This window comes from Callithrix jacchus, chromosome 15 (assembly GCF_049354715.1).
Source record: "Callithrix jacchus isolate 240 chromosome 15, calJac240_pri, whole genome shotgun sequence".
NCBI lineage: Eukaryota > Metazoa > Chordata > Mammalia > Primates > Cebidae > Callithrix > Callithrix jacchus.
In genome coordinates, this window is record NC_133516.1 from 77,532,177 (window position 1) to 77,547,919 (window position 15,743).

Below are 15,743 nucleotides of genomic sequence, written 5' to 3' on the forward strand. Positions count from 1 at the left end.
TCATTTTCTCTTTCTTTCTTTCTGTCATTTTATAATTTACAAAAGCTTTTGCAGAGTGAGTTTTTCAGTCTTAGGATAACATTAGTGATAATTAGAATATTTGTTTGTATGACTTGCATATTTTGGTTATTATTGAACCATTTTTCTTTTGCGAATTTCCATATGTGTTCATTATTTTGGTTATGACATTTTAGAAGTTATTATCTAGATCTTTTTATAAGAAAAATATCCTTGCAAATGTTCCAGGTTCTTTTGATTAATTTAAAATATGGCTTATTTTATATTTTTGATTGGATCATATATTCAAGTAGGACAAAATTCAAAAGGAATAAAAGCTTATACAGTGAAAGGTCTCAGACAGGTGTGGTGGCTCATGCTTGTAATCCCAGGACTTTGGGAAGCCACAGCAGGAGGATGACTTGAGGCCAGGAGTTCAAGACCAACTTGGGCAACATAGTGAGTCCCCATCTATACCAAAAATTTTAAAACTTAACCGGGTGTGGTGGCATGCATCTGTGGTCCCAGAAGGCTGAGTTGGGAGGATCACTTGAGCTCAGGAGGTTGAGGCCACAGTGAACAGTGATTGTGCCACCATACTCCAGCCTGGGCAACAGCATGAGACCCTGTCTCAAAAAAAAAAGAAAAGTCTCCTCATCTCTGTCTGCCACCTATTCTGGTCTTCTACTCTGACGTAATTATCACTTTCTTAATTTCTTATATCCTTCTAGTAAAAAGTAGCACCATAATGAAACACATTAACATATAAACAAATGCATTTTCCTTTCTTAAAAGTGAAAGGGGAGGCCAGGTATAGGGACTCACACCTATAATCCCAACAGGCATGAGAGGTTGGGTGGGCAGATTACTTGAGTCCAGAAGTTTGAGACCAGCCTAGGCAACATGACGAAACTCCATCTCTACAAACAATACAAAAATTAGCTGGGCATGGTAGCACATGCCTGTGATTTCAGCTACTTGGGAGGCTGAGGTAGGAGAATCACTTGAGCCCAGTGAGGTTGAAACACCCCAGGCGGGATGACAGAGTGAGACTGTCTCAGAAAGAAAGAGGGAGAGACATTGTATACATTACATTGTTCATTTGCTTTACCTTGCTTCCCTACCCCCTCCCCACCCTTTCTTTTTTTTTTAAAAGATCCTCCTGCCTCAGCCTCCCAAAGTGCTGGGATTACAAGCATGAGTCACCACACCTTGCCTTTCCTACTTTGTTTATTGTGTGTTTTGAGACAGACTCTTACTCTGTTACCGAGGCTAGAGTATGGTGGTGCAGTCTCAGCTCACTGCAACCTCTGCCTCCCGGTTCAGGCGATTCTCCTGCCTCAGCCTACAGGTACATGCCATCACAGCCAGCTAATTTTTGTATTTTTAGTAAAGACAGGATTTCACCATGTTGGCCAGGCTGCTCTTGAACTCTTGACCCCAAGTGATCCACCTGCCTTGGCCTCCCAAAGTGCTAGGATTTCAAATGTGAGCCACTACACTTGGCCCAGTTTGGTTTTGTTAAGACAGGGTCTCACTTTGTCACCAAGCTGGAGTCTGGTGGCATGATCTTAGCTCACTGCAACCTCTGCCTCTCAAGCTATATTGATCCTCCTGCCTCAAGCCCTCAAGCAGCTGTGACTATAGATACACACCAACATGCCCTGCTAAATTTTGTATTTTTTTGTAGAGATGGGGCTTCACCATGTTGCCTATGCTGATCTCGAACTCCTGAGCTCACGTGATCTGTTGCTTCTGTAGTGCTAGGATTACAGGCGTGAACCACTGCACCTGACCCCCTACTTTGGATTATTAAAAAATTTTCTCGGCCAGACACAGTGGCTCATGCCCATAATCCCAGCACTTTGGGAAGCCAAGGTAGGCATTCACCTGAGGTCAGAAGTTGGATACCAGCCTGGCCAACATGGTGAAACCCCATCTCTACTAAAAATACAAAAATTAGCCAGGCATGGAGATGGGCTCCTGTAATCCCAGCTACTCAGGAGACTGAGGTGGGAGAATCGCTGGAACCCAGGAGATGAAGGTTGCAGTGAGCTGAGATGTGCTAGCATACTCCAGCCTGGACAGTAGAGGGAGAGTCTGTCTCAAAAAATTTTTAAAAAATTTTGCTCAGGAGGGTTCTAGGTGGAGGAAAAAAATTCTCACTTCTACATTTTGTGGTTTCATAAATTTTTGATTCATCTGGAATCTATTTAAATGTAAGATGTGAGATAGAGATTTAAATTTAATTCATTTATTAGAGTAGAAGGTTATCTGTATATCTTTGGTTCATTAATACATTAAAATTAAATGCAGGTTGAGACAGATCAGGGTTATATGACTTTTGAATTAAGAGAAGTTTATTGATATTATAAAAATGTGAACTCTTCGTATCTAGGACTAGGAATATATGAAAATATTTGGTTAAACATTGAAGAATAGTATAATGGGAAGAAAGACAAATAGTATTCTATTTTTTGAAGTCTACCTCATGCTGTCTGACGTAACATTAATTGCTTTTAGATTTATGCACGAGTCATCTCTGATTTTTAGTATTACTCAAACTGGAACCCAATTAAGCTTGAGAACAGTGCTTATTTAAAAACAAAAATTATATCCCATTGGAGACATGGGGGGAAAGTTAATGTAAAGCAAACATTCTCAAAGGTAGCACATTTATTATAGTTAATAGTAAATGAACTTGTTTTTATTAATTTGAGAGGCAGGTGGACAAAAGATCGATTGGTTGAATCAAACTTTAAAGAAAATTATTTGCATTAATGCCACATGATAAATATTGTATTGCTAAATATTGTATAGGTTCTTTTTTTTTTTTTTTTTTTGATAGCTTAATATATTTTTAGAAAACCGCTTTGCATTTAAAACATTTCATGAGGCTGGGTGTGGTGGCTCATGCCTGTAATCCCAGCACTTTGGGAGGCCAAGGCAGGAGGATCTCTTGAGGCCACGAGTTCAAGACAAGCTGTTGGGCAACATAGCAAGACCCCATCTCTACAAAAATAATTTAAAAATTAGTCAGGCTTGGTGGTACATTCCTGTGGTCCTAGCTGCTTGGGAGGCTAAGATGGGAGGATCACTTGAGCCCAGGTCTTCGAGGTTATAGCAAGCTGTGATCACACCACTGTACTCCAGCCTACGTGACAGAGCAACACTCTATCTCTCAGAAAAATAAAAACAAAAATAGTTAAATAAATAAAAACATTTCATGAAAACTGAGCCAGAGAGACCAGAGGTGGTTGAGGTCATTTAATCAAGACCTAAACTAGAGCAGTTGCCAGTGAAGAATAGGGAGGCCTAAATGATAGACTTACCAATGGATTTTTTTCAGTCATTCATCACACAGTAACTGAGCACCTGTTACCATAGTAGGTGCTAAGAATACCAAGATTTAATTTGAGGGCAGTTGAGTGCCTAGGAGAATTGTGTTAGAAAATGTAGGTGGAATGGTGGGTTTGAGGTTTGAGTTAAAGGGTTCAGTTGTAGATAAATTGCATTCTAACTAAAGATTTCTATTAAGCAGTTAGAAATTTGGATTAGGAATTTAAGAAGCTAGTAAGAATATGAGTTGTATATGCAAGGTGTGTTGTTACAGAGTGATTTTTTTAAAAGTAGGGTTAGGTGATAATATTAGAGGGTTAGAGCAAGTCCACAAGAGACCCAAGGGCCACGTCTTAGCGAATACCTGCATTCAGGGATCAAGAAATTGATGAGGAACCAGAAGTATGCAAAGTCAAGCAAGTGAAGGGAACATTTCAGTAAGGCTTGGAGTTATACTGTAGAGAAACTGAGTTTAGGCTGGGCATGGTGGCTGACACCTTTAATCCCAGCACTTTGGGAGGCCGAGGTGGGCAGATCACTTGAGGTCAGGAGTGCAACACCAGCCTGACCAACATGGTGAAACCTCGTCTCTACTAAAAATACAAAAATTAGCCAGGTGAGGTAGCATGTGCCTGTAATTCCAGCTACTTGGGAGGCTGAGGCAGGAGAATCACTTGAACCTGGGAGGCGGAGGTTGCAGTGAGCCGAGATTGTGCCGTTGTACTACAGCCTGGGTGACAAAGTGAGACTCCATCTCAAGAAAGAGAGAGAGAGGGAAATTGAGTTTAGATGAGAAAGGGGAAAATGGGTAAGTACATCTTTGGTGTGAATTTGGAAAGCAATTTCAGTGTTATGATGCTATGGCCTAGTGATCCTAGGAATAAGAGGAAAGGATTAAGGAAGGAAAGACAAGTTATTGATTAGTCTTTTAAGTAAATCCTTACTCATGGATGTGAAGATGGCAACAGTAGACACTGGGAACTACTAGAGCAGGGAGGGAGGGAGGGGACAAGGATTGAGAAACTAACTGTTGGGCACTGTGCTCACTATGGGGTGATGGGCTCATTTGTATCCAAAATCTCAGAACTACCCAGTGTATACATGTAACAGACCTGCACATGTACATGTACTTCCTGAGTCTAAAATAAAAGTTGAAATTATTTAAAAAAAGAAAAAAGTCCCTGAGGAGAAAGATGAACTGTGGTTATTTTTGAAGGGGAATAGGACTTTTTTAGGGGGAAGCTGGGACTGAGGTGGGATAGTGGGCAGGGGAGGGATAGGAGCATGGAAGAGGGAGAAGATAGGGAAGGTGCAGAGCTGTCTTAAAGCAGGGAAGAGGTGAATTGTAGAAGGCTCCCTGAAGTAGGTGTCTTTTTGAGAACAAGTTTGCATAATTGTGTGGTTGTGAGGATTGAGGGGAATGACATGGGGCAGTCAGTCTCAAACAGTGCAGAGAATTCTCTTTTAGGGGGATGGAAAGAGGGGCGCTGATAATACCTAAATTTGTCCGACTGCAAAACCTCCTTTACCTCCCTTCACCAATTCACAGGGCATTGGCAGCTGTACCAAGTGCAGGAACTCTCTGAAGGCTTGCGTTTTGTCAGTTCATGCAAAATCTATATTGTATTTTATATAATGTCCACAGATACTTTAATATTTATTTTTTTAAGTTTATTTTTCCCCTCTAATGTTTAAGTAAAATTTATTCTTCAGAAAGTGTGTGCCATATCTATCATATGGCTTCTAATATTAATGATGAAAACATCCCAACTTGAGAAGCAATGATGAAGGCATCACTTAGGAATGTGGAAAGGATTGCCTAGCAGCACCTGTTTGTGGGAGATGATGGTTTTTATCTTTTCAGCGCTGCTGACCTATAAGGGTAATGAAAAAATTCAAAAGTGTGGGGGTCACATAATTGGAAAAAAAACTTAATTTGTTCTTTGATTTGCAGTTTGAGAAGGGAAGAAATACAAAGCTGGTTTTTATCAGCTTTGTTTCTTCATTGAAATTTTTTCAATATATTCCTCAAGTAATTTTTGTAAAATTATGACTTGTTAAATTGGAGGTTGGAGCAAGAGAATGGACTTAGAAAAAAGACTGAGCTATGAGTAGAAGAGACAAATGGTATATAAGTGAGAAACGAGCAGCAATTAGTCTCACAGAAAAAAAAAAGGAAGATTTTGTAGTATGTTCATGGTGCTGCTAATGCATGTTTGTTTTGTTTGTTTGTTCATTTAAGTAGGGGAGTTTATTTTGTGCTCTTATATCCCTAGGCCTTTTTCAGCCTCCTTCCCCCATTACAGCAGCTGACCCAATTTAGGATAAGCCTAAAAAAGGTCTGTTCCCTATAGGGACTTATAGGACTAGTTTCATACTCAGATACAACTTTCAGACCCACCTAAATACATAGGTGGGGTTCCCTCTACAGAAGACTTAGAGAAGGGGGGAAAGAGTTTTAGTAACAATAACTATGCATTTAAAGCTGATGAAAGCAGTCAGAAGCTAATAGCCTAAAATGCTGTGTTCTGTTAAATCGAACATTTTAAAATATTCCTCTTAATTCTTAGGTTGTGAATCCTTATGGAAGCAACCAAAAGTAACTGTCTCTCCCAGATTCAGTGTTACAGTTCCTTTCAAGAGATTCCAGGAAAATATACCAACAAATTTCTTTCAAAAAACTATGTGCAAAGGCATACCAACTTGTTATGTACCTCAAAGCTCAAAGACACAAAGATGTACTTCTGTTTAATGATTCTATACTTTTAATTTTTTAGTTACTTGCATGGTAAGTGGGGTGAAAGGCTCTTTTGACTAAGAGAACAAAAAAAGTTAAGTGTCTTAAGTTGGGACTAGTAGATAGAGGACTCTGCTGATGGTTGATTTTAGGCTCAGCTCTGTCTCTGACGAGCTGCCTGACTTTGAGTAAATCATGTTAGGTTTCTGGGCGTGACTGTCTATTCAATTGTGGGGATAGATGAGGACATTGATTTTCAAACCTTTTTTTAGCATGGAACTCTTATGTTTAAACGAAGTCTCATACAGAAATGTAAACAGAGAGAACCTATTTCCACAGTCCTGTTTGGGGCTGGAGACTTTATCCTTGATGAACACCAGATTGGGTGACTAAATTTAGCTCTAAACCTTTATTTTTGTTGTAATTAATAATGTTTTTCATTCCTGTCCAAAATCGTGACTCTCAGGCATTCCTGGACTCTTTTCCTTTTTTTTCTTTCATGGAGCTATAAAATACTAGAGCAGGAGGGGCCCTGGTGGTTTTTTAGTTCGAGTTCTAGATCCAAGAGGTGATGATGGACTTCAGATTGTCTGAAGTCTCTGAAATTGTATACAAAATTGTGTGTAGTTTTCTTTTTTAACTTTTTAGGGAAAAGATACATAATTTTTACCTATACTAAGACTATAATACTATTTTACTTTTTGCGATATGTTGGAACTGAAGATGTTTATTATACATTCTTTAAATAGCAGAAAAATTGGAAACAACCTTTATAGCCAGGAAAATGGTTAGAAAAAAGGTGACTTGCCATTGAAAATGATGTTTAGAACAAATTATTTAATAGTATGGGAAAATACTATTAAAAACAGCATGATATAAACTTGCATATACGATATTATCTCAGCCACTTTAAATTACGGAAATAAAAAGACTAGAAGGAGGTGTATCCAATTATGTTATCCCTTGGCATTTGGGATTATAGATTTGTTTTCTCAGTTTACTTTAATAAGCATATTTAACTTACGTAAAAAGATTTTTAATGTGATGCATTTCACAGACATGACAACAAAATGATCTGTGGCTCTAGTAGCTTTCTTGTGTAATATGCATATTATTATTAAAACTACTCTGCACCTACTGTTTCTATACAGTTGTATTTTTTTCTGTTAGCTGCTACAACAGTAATCAGTGTGTTCATCAGAGCCATACATGGAGTGTTTTAAAAATGTGCATGTCTCCCTCTACCCGATGGTTTCTGATCAAGTAAAGAGTAGGGTTAGCATCCATATTTTTTAAAAGCTTTACAAATGATTTAAATCAGCCTCCTAACTGAGAATGTTATAATGTTGTAAGCAGAAGCTGTTTTGTATGATACTTACCTTATACTTAGCAGCAAGTATCAACTTTTGAAGCCTTCACTTACATTTAGTTGTTAAACCTAAGGGGAAAACAGCATATTTGAGTTATAGGAAATAAACCCAAATATGGGTACTATACATTCTTTTAAAGCTAGCTAGACAAGAATTTTGAAGAGTCCATTTAATACTATTCCGTATCTCTAATGCATGTTGCTTTTGGTTTTATCTTGTACTCCCTAGTGAATGGAGTGCCATAGAAAAAGAAATGGGTGATGGACTGCAGAGTGCTGGTCATCATATGGATGTGTAAGTACCTAGGGAACTTAATGTGAAGCCTGAGGTGAAGTCCTGTAGTGGAGTGTTAGGGGCTCTTCTGTTCTGTTTTTATCAAGTTTGCTGGCATTTATATTGTATTCTATGTGTACATATCTTACTTAAATTTATCTCAGGAATGCAAAGTTGGTTTCAAATTTGAAAATCAATCTAATTCATATTTTAAGAGAATGAAGATGAAAACTTAGAATGTATGTTCATTTCAATATATACAGAAAAAGCATTTGACAAATTTTAACACCTGTTTACAGTAAAAAGTCTCATCAACTAGGAATAAAAGGGAATTTTCTCAGTCTAAAATTTATAGTTATAATATTATTATAATATTATAATATTGTACTTAATAGTGAAATATTGAAGCTTTCTATTAAGGTCAAGAAAAAGGCAAAGCTGTTTGCTCTCACTGCTTTAGTAAACTTTGTACTGGAGGTCCTACTCAGTATAGTTAGGCAAGAAAATTAAGAGGCCTAAATACTAGAAAGAAGCAAAAGTATATTCTCAGTTGACAAGATCTTTCACACAGAAAACCATAAGCAATCAACCAAAAACACTGTAGAGCTAACAACTGATTTTTTTTTTTTTTAAGAGACTAGGTCTCACTCTGTTGGCCAGGCTGGAATGTATTGGTACAATCACAGCTTACTGCAGCTTCAACCTCCTGGGCTCAAGCAAGCCTCCACCTCAGCCTTTCAAGTAGCTTGGACTACAGGTGATTGCCACCATGCCCGGCTAATTATTTTTATTTTTTGGAGAGACAGAGTGTTGCTATGTTGCCCAGGTCAATCTTGGACTCCTGGCCTCAAGCAGTCCTCCTGCCTTGGCCTCCCAAAGTACTGGGATTACAGGCATGAGCCACTGTTCCCAGATTGAATTTAAAAATTTTTTTCTTTTCTCAGAGACGTGGTCTTGCTGTGTGTCTCAGCCTGGTCTCAAACTTCTGGCTTCAAGTGATTCTCCTATCTCAACCTCCCAAAGTGCCCTGGGATTAGTGGTGTGAGTCACCACACCTGGCCAACAACTGAATTAATTTTATTTTTTCCAACTTTTATTATAGGTTCAGGAGGTACATGTGCAGGTTTGTAAATTGTGTGACATGGGGGTTTGGTGTACAGATCATTTAATCACCCAGTAAGCTTAGTACCCTAGAGGTGTACTAATCAAAACAGAGGTTGCTATTAAAAATTAGTATACGCCAGGCATGGTGGCTCACACCTGTAATCCCAGCACTTTGGGAGGCAGAGTGGGGTGGATCACCTGAGGCTGGGAGTTTGAGACCAGCCTGACCAACATGAAGAAACTCTGTCTCTACTAAAAATACAAAATTAGCCAGGCATGGTGGTGCATGCCTGTAGTCCCAGCTACTTGAGAGGCTGAGGCAGGAGAATCGCTTGAATCCAGAAGGCAGAGGAAAGCTGAGATCGCTCCATTACACTCCAGCCTGAGCAACAAGAGCAACACTCCATCTCAAAAAAGAAAAAAGGAGGCCGGGCGCCATGGCTCGCGCCTATAATCCCAGCACTTTGGGAGGCCGAGGCGGGTGGATCACGAGGTCAAGAGATCGAGACCATCCTGGTCAACATGGTGAAACCCCGTCTCTACTAAAAATACAAAAAATTAGCTGGGCATGGTGGTGCACACCTGTAGTCCCAGCTACTCAGGAGGCTGAGGCAGGAGAATTGCCTGAACCCAGGAGCGGAGGTTGTGGTGAGCCGAGATCGCACCATTGCACTCCAGCCTGGGTAACGAGCGAAACTCCGTCTCAAAAAAAAAAAAAAAAGAATTAGTATAAAATAAGCTTCTAAAATTTTCTAGAATCTTTATTTACTCTACTTTTTCTTCTGTACTTTTTTTGGCATCATAAATAAATAATTGCAACCAAGAACATATGTATACCAATTATACCAAACTCTTATTCTTTCTGCAGATTTTGTAGCCCTTTTATTTATGTCTTTGAACAAAAGATAATATAGTCTTGCAAGCTTCTTAAGCTGCCTAAAAAAGGACCATTTTTTGTTTATTTTTTATTTCCAAGTCATTGCCAACCAAAACATTTAGTAAAATTCAATAAAATCATCATGGTAATTACACATTGCTATCAGTGATTCTAAATGCTAATTCTCACTGTCTGTATTTATAACACCACTGATGGGTAGCAAATTGTGGGGCACACTAGAATTACTGGGGTTTTTTTTGTTTTTGTTTCTGTTTTGAGACGGAGGCTTGCTGTGTCACCTAGGCTGGAGTGCAGTGGTGTGATCTTGGCTCACTGCAACCTCCTCTGCCTAGGTTCAAGAGATTCTCCTGCCTCAGTCTCCCAGGTAGCTGGGATTACAGGTGCCTGCCACCACCCCTGGCTAATTTTTGTATTTTTAGTAGAAACAGGGTTTCACCATGTTGACCACCCTGGTCTCGAACTCCTAACCTCAAGTGATCCGCCGTTTTGGCCTCCCAAAGTGCTAGGATTATAGCACTTCTCTAGAACCCTAATACTTTGTGTTCCAATAAAAGTAACTCTATTTATGCAATGTGTGTGTGTGTGTGTTTTAACAGGTATGCATCTTCTATTGATGATATATTGGAAGATGAAGAACATTATGCAGATCAGTTGAAAGAGTATCTCTTTTATGCAGAAGCATTGCGGTAAGTTTAATAAAAGTTCCAGGCACAGCCAGGGGGTTGTTCACCACTCTCCTCCTATGCCACTGTAAAGTTCAGATAATAAAGTGTTTTTTTAGATGAATGCATTCCCTCAGATAATGAATGAGGTCTTACTGTATTTCTCTGTGTTGCAGAGTGCTAGGCATAAACATGTAAGATGAGTCCTGCCCTTGAGACATCATTTTGATAAAACCTGCCAGTCCCAGGCATCAAGTCTGTCTGTATGTTGTTGTTTCCACTTTTTCCAGTTTGAAGATTGGAAGCAAAATACAGATTGAGTGTGTGTAACAGTATCTGTTACTAGGTTGTATATTGCTATTTTTATTCTGTAATTTTTTTCCACATCTGTGTGTCTTAGTATGTTGTATAACTTATGTAACAAGGACTGTGTTATCTGTTCTGTGTTACCTGTTTTAGATAGTCCTATTTGATTAGGAAAAATTTAATGTATTTTTTCTAATCAAGTTAGAAAAATGAATTATTTTCCCAGAATAGGTGGCTTTTGGTCAGTTTTCCTGTTACTTTTTGTTTTTTGAAGACACGGAGTTTGGCTGTGTTGCCCAGGCTGGAGTGCAGTGGCGTGATCTGAGCTCACTGCAGCCTCCGCCTCCTAGGTGCAAGCGATTCTCCTGCCTCAGCCTCCCGAGTAGCTGGGATTACAGGCGCCCACCAACAATGCCCAGCTAATTTTTGTATTTTTAGTAGGGACAGGGTTTCACCGTGTTGGCCAGGCTGGTCTCAAACTCCTAGTCTCAGGTGATCTGCCTGCTTTAGCCTTTAAAGTGCTGAGATTATAGGCATCACCATTGTCCTGTCATTTTTAAAAGCAGGATAAGAATTATGTTAGGAAAACAGCACTATTACCTGTATGGTGACTGGTGCGAAATCATCTGCACATTGTTAGCTTGTTTTCCTTCTAGGGTTTTGAGTAGCAGGAAGTTTCATTAATGTATTTTCAAGTCACCAAGCAAAAGAAAGTTGGCTGGGTGTGGTGGCTTATACCTGTAATCCCAGCACTTTGGGAGGCCAGGGCAGGCGGATCACCTGAGGTCGGGAGTTTGAGACCAGTCTGGCCAACATGGTGAAACCCCATCTCTACTAAAAATACAAAGCTTAGCTGGGCATGGTGGTGCACGCCTGTATTCCCACTACTGGGGAGGTTGAGGCAGAATCACTTGAACCTGGGAGGCGGAGGTTGCAATGAGCCAAGATTGCACCACTGCACTCCAGCTTGGGCAAAATAGAGTAAGATTCCATCTCAGAAAAAAAAGAAAGAAAGCAAGTTGCTGAGTACAGTGGAATTATCTGTAGCTCTTAAAAATTATAGAAAGGGCTGGGCACAGTGGCTCACGCCTGTAATCCCAGCACTTTGGGAGGCTGAGGCGGGTGGATCACCTGAGGTCCGGCATTCCAGACCAGCCTGACCAACATGGAAAATCCCCGTCTCTACTAAAAATACAAAATTAGCCGGCCTGGTGGCACATGCCTGTAATCCCAAGCTACTCTGGAGACTGAGGCAGGAGAATCGCTTGAACCCGGGAGGCAGAGGTTGTAGTGAGCCGAGATTGTGCCATTGCACTCCAACTTGGGTAGTAAGAGTGAAACTCTATCTCAAAAAAAAAAAATTATAAAAAGGATTAATGTATATTGATGTGGAAAGATGGCCAGGGCATAAAGCCATGTGATAAAAGATATAGGAACCATTTGGGGTACATGGATATGGTATTTGCAAATGTCTGGCTAAATTCTGGAAGGCTATATACTATTTGATAACACACATTATGTCTGGATAGTGGGATTGGAGGAAAGAGTGTTCTCGAACTTTCATTTTTTATTTTTTGGGGACTGAGTCTCACTCTGTCGTCCAGGCTGGAGTGCAATGGCACAATCTCGGCTCACTGCAACCTCTGCCTTCTGGGTTCAAGTGATTCTTCTGCCTCAGCCTCCCAAGTAGCTGAAATTATAGGCAGGCACCACCACGCCTGGCTAATTTTTATATTTTTAGTAGAAATGGGTTTCACCATGTTGTCCAGGCTGGTCTCAAACTCTTGACCTCAGGTTATCCACTGACCTCAGGTGCTCCACCCACCTCAGCCTCCCAAAGTGCTGGGATTACAGGCATGAGCCACCATGCCCAGTCTCTTTATTTTGTGCATTGCTGTATTAGAATCTTTACTTTTTACGAACATGGATTACTTTTATGATGATAAAAACTAATAGACTCCTCTAGGCTGGGCTCCATGGCTCACACACATATAATCCTGGCACTTTGGGAAACTGAGGTGGATGGATTGCTTGAACACATGAGCTTGAGACTAGCCTGAGCAACATGAGCAAGACCCAGGCTCTCCAAAGCACAAATTAGCTGGTCATGGTGGCATACGCCTTAGTCCCAGCTACTTGAGCCCAGGAGGCAGAGGTTATAGTAAGCTGAGATTGCACCACTGCATTGCAGTCTAGGTGACAGAGTGAGACCTTGTCTCAAAAAAAAAAAAAGGATATATAAAGTTTTTATGGTTAGGTTCTGCTAGATTCCATTTTTAATGTTGGGCTGCTACATTTTAAACTTGAAAATTGTCGGCACACATGTTCTGCCCTAGTAAGACATTGTGAATGGCTCTCCTTTACCCCTGAAAAAATGTTTGACATGTTAAAAGAAAGAAAAGGTTAAACGGCAGCACATTTTTTTCATTTGTAGGGCTGTGTGCAGGAAACATGAACTTATGCAGTATGACTTGGAAATAGCTGCTCAGGACTTAGCATCCAAGAAGCAGCAGTGTGAGGAACTGGCAACTGGGGTAAGTACTCTTTTTTTTCAGCCTGTAGTATTGTTGTAGCAACATGGAATTTTCCTCACAAGCACTCACTCTGAGTGAGTGACTCATTCCTGTGGAATCAGCTCCAGGTACAATACTCAGGATGGCTGTACCTTTTACAGGGGAATAATTTGTGAGTAACTTTATAAATTCTTTTATTATCTTGACACAAAAAGATGTAAGGCATTAAAACCATGTACTGTATAGAATTACAAGAAATTTTGCCAACATTGCTCTGGTGTAATCAGTATTATCCCAATTCTTTAAAAAAAAAAATTTATTGGGCTGGGTGCCGTGGCTCATACCTGTAATCCCAGCACTTTGGGAGGCTGAGGATGGAGGATCACCTTAGATCTGGAGTTCGAGACTAGCCTGACCAACATGGTAAAACCCCATCTCTTAAAAATACAAAAATTAGCTGGATATGGTGGTACACACCTGTAGTCCCAGCTACTCAGGAAGCTGAGGCAAGAGAATCACTTGAACCAGGGAGGTGGAGGTTGCAGTGAACCGAGGTCATGCCATTGCACTCCAGCCTGGGTTACAGAATGAGACTCCATCTCAAAAATAATTGTTTTTATTTATTTTTATTTTTTGAGACAAGGTCTGGCTCTGTTGCCCAGGCTGGAGCTCAGTGGTGTTATCAGGGCTCACAGCATCCTCAAACCTCTAGGGTCAGGCGATCCTCCTGCCTCAGTCTCCTGAGTAGCTAAGACCACAGGCATGCCCCCATGCCTAGCTAATTTTGTTTATAGTTTTGTAGAGACTAGTCTCATCATGTTGACCAGGGTGGTCTCAAACTCCTGGGCTCAAGTAATCCTCCTGCCTCAGCCTCCCAGAGTGCTACAGGGTAGGCCACCATGCCTAGCCTTTCAGTTTCTAAATCCAAGTGAAAAAACATGCAATGACCTTTATCAGGTTTAACATTTGCAAGGTACTTTGTAGAAATTTTAGTCAACTTTGAAAAGCCATACCCTCTTAGAACTAGTGCATCTTGCCTAACAAGGAGCTTTTGATGTACTTTATTCTCTAATGCTTACAGTGAGTTCTTGTGAGGAAAATTCTGAATCTGATTGCATTAGTCTTAGATCATTTTTATGATCAGCTTTCTACTCTCCAGCTATTTCATTGCAATAAATTAGCTATCATGGTGAGCAACATATTCTGAAAGTAGTAAACCATGTCTCTGCTTAGCAGTCTCTTGATAGTTAACAAGCACTGTAGTTTTAAAAGTGCTTTTTACATAGATTACCCACTTGTTACATCTGTGAAAAGTCATAGATATATGTGGGGAAAGACTTGTGACCAGAAACATGTATAAACTAGGCCCTTGGTTTATTTTTAAAACCGTGGAGAAGTTCCCAGGCCATTTTCAGGGAGCTCGGTTCTCTACTCCTACATGTCAAGGGAAAAATGTTCTCTTCAGTCAACTCCAGAGAGTGAGGAAATGTTAAAGCAGTGAAACTGGAGGCTGCCTTGCCATGTTTGGATGTAGGCATCCTGTTTTATTAATAGATGCTCACGTTTGACTGTGAGTTATGCAGATTTTAAATATGCTTCTTTAGTTTGGTTTATTTCCATAGTTGCCTAGTAAATTTATCTACTTTTTTATAACATAAAGTAATTTTTAAAAATATGATCATTCATACAGAGTAAAAAATAACTTGTCTAATATTTCATGTGGAAGTTTTACATTTGATTGGGAAATTCAAGCCGGTGTAGTTTATGCCGGTAATCCCAGCACTTTTAGCAGCGGAGGCATGAGCCCAGGAAGTTGAGACCAGTGTGGATTAATATAGCTAGACCCTGTCTCCACCAAAAATTTAAAAATTAGCTGGGTGTGGTGGCATGCACGTATGGCCCAGCCACTTGTGAGGCAGAGGTAGGAGGATCACTTGACCCCAAGAGGTTGAGGCTGCAGTGAGCCGTAATTGTGCCACTACACCACAGCCTGGGCAACAGAGCAAGACCCCATCTCAAAAAAAAGTTCAGTTAGAAGTTCCTCCTTTTTGACTACTCCATATTATTTCAGTATTAGAAATTCTATTAAGATTCTTGGCTATGATGCTGTAAAAATAAATTAAAAAATCATTAGAGTCTCCTGGTGGTGAAGTTTATGGTGGTTTTGTCTGACCTAGGGGAAATATGGCAAATGTTTTTATTTTCTTTGTGTGTGTGTATGTGTAGTGAAATATCTGTAACATAAAATTTACCATCTTGTCCATTTTTAAGTGTAGAGCTCAGTAGCACAGTCGTTCCTCCGTATCCTTAGTGAGATTGGTTTAAGGATCCCTTGGATACTGAAATCCTCAGATGCTTAAGTCCCTTATATAAAATGGTGTAGTATTTGCATATAACCTGTGCATATCCTTTTGTATACTTTAAATCTGCAGTCGCCAATATTTTTGGCACTAGGGACCTGTTTTGTGGAAGACAGTTTTTCCATGGACCAGGGCAGGGGATGCCGGGGATGGTTTCAGGATGAAATTGTTTCATCTCAGATTA

General features: G+C 40.0%; 1 protein-coding gene across 2 annotated transcripts in view; it reads left to right on the plus strand.

The window, feature by feature from the left end:
- SNX4 (sorting nexin 4) overlaps positions 1 to 15,743 on the plus strand; it is a 62,769-nt gene that overhangs the window by 40,048 nt on the left and 6,978 nt on the right. For both annotated transcript variants that reach the window (XM_017965161.4, XM_002758716.5), the window contains 3 exons: positions 7,672 to 7,737; positions 10,315 to 10,404; positions 13,121 to 13,220. In XM_017965161.4, the coding sequence (XP_017820650.1) occupies positions 7,672 to 7,737; positions 10,315 to 10,404; positions 13,121 to 13,220 (256 nt within the window). The remainder of the gene's footprint in view (positions 1 to 7,671; positions 7,738 to 10,314; positions 10,405 to 13,120; positions 13,221 to 15,743) is intronic.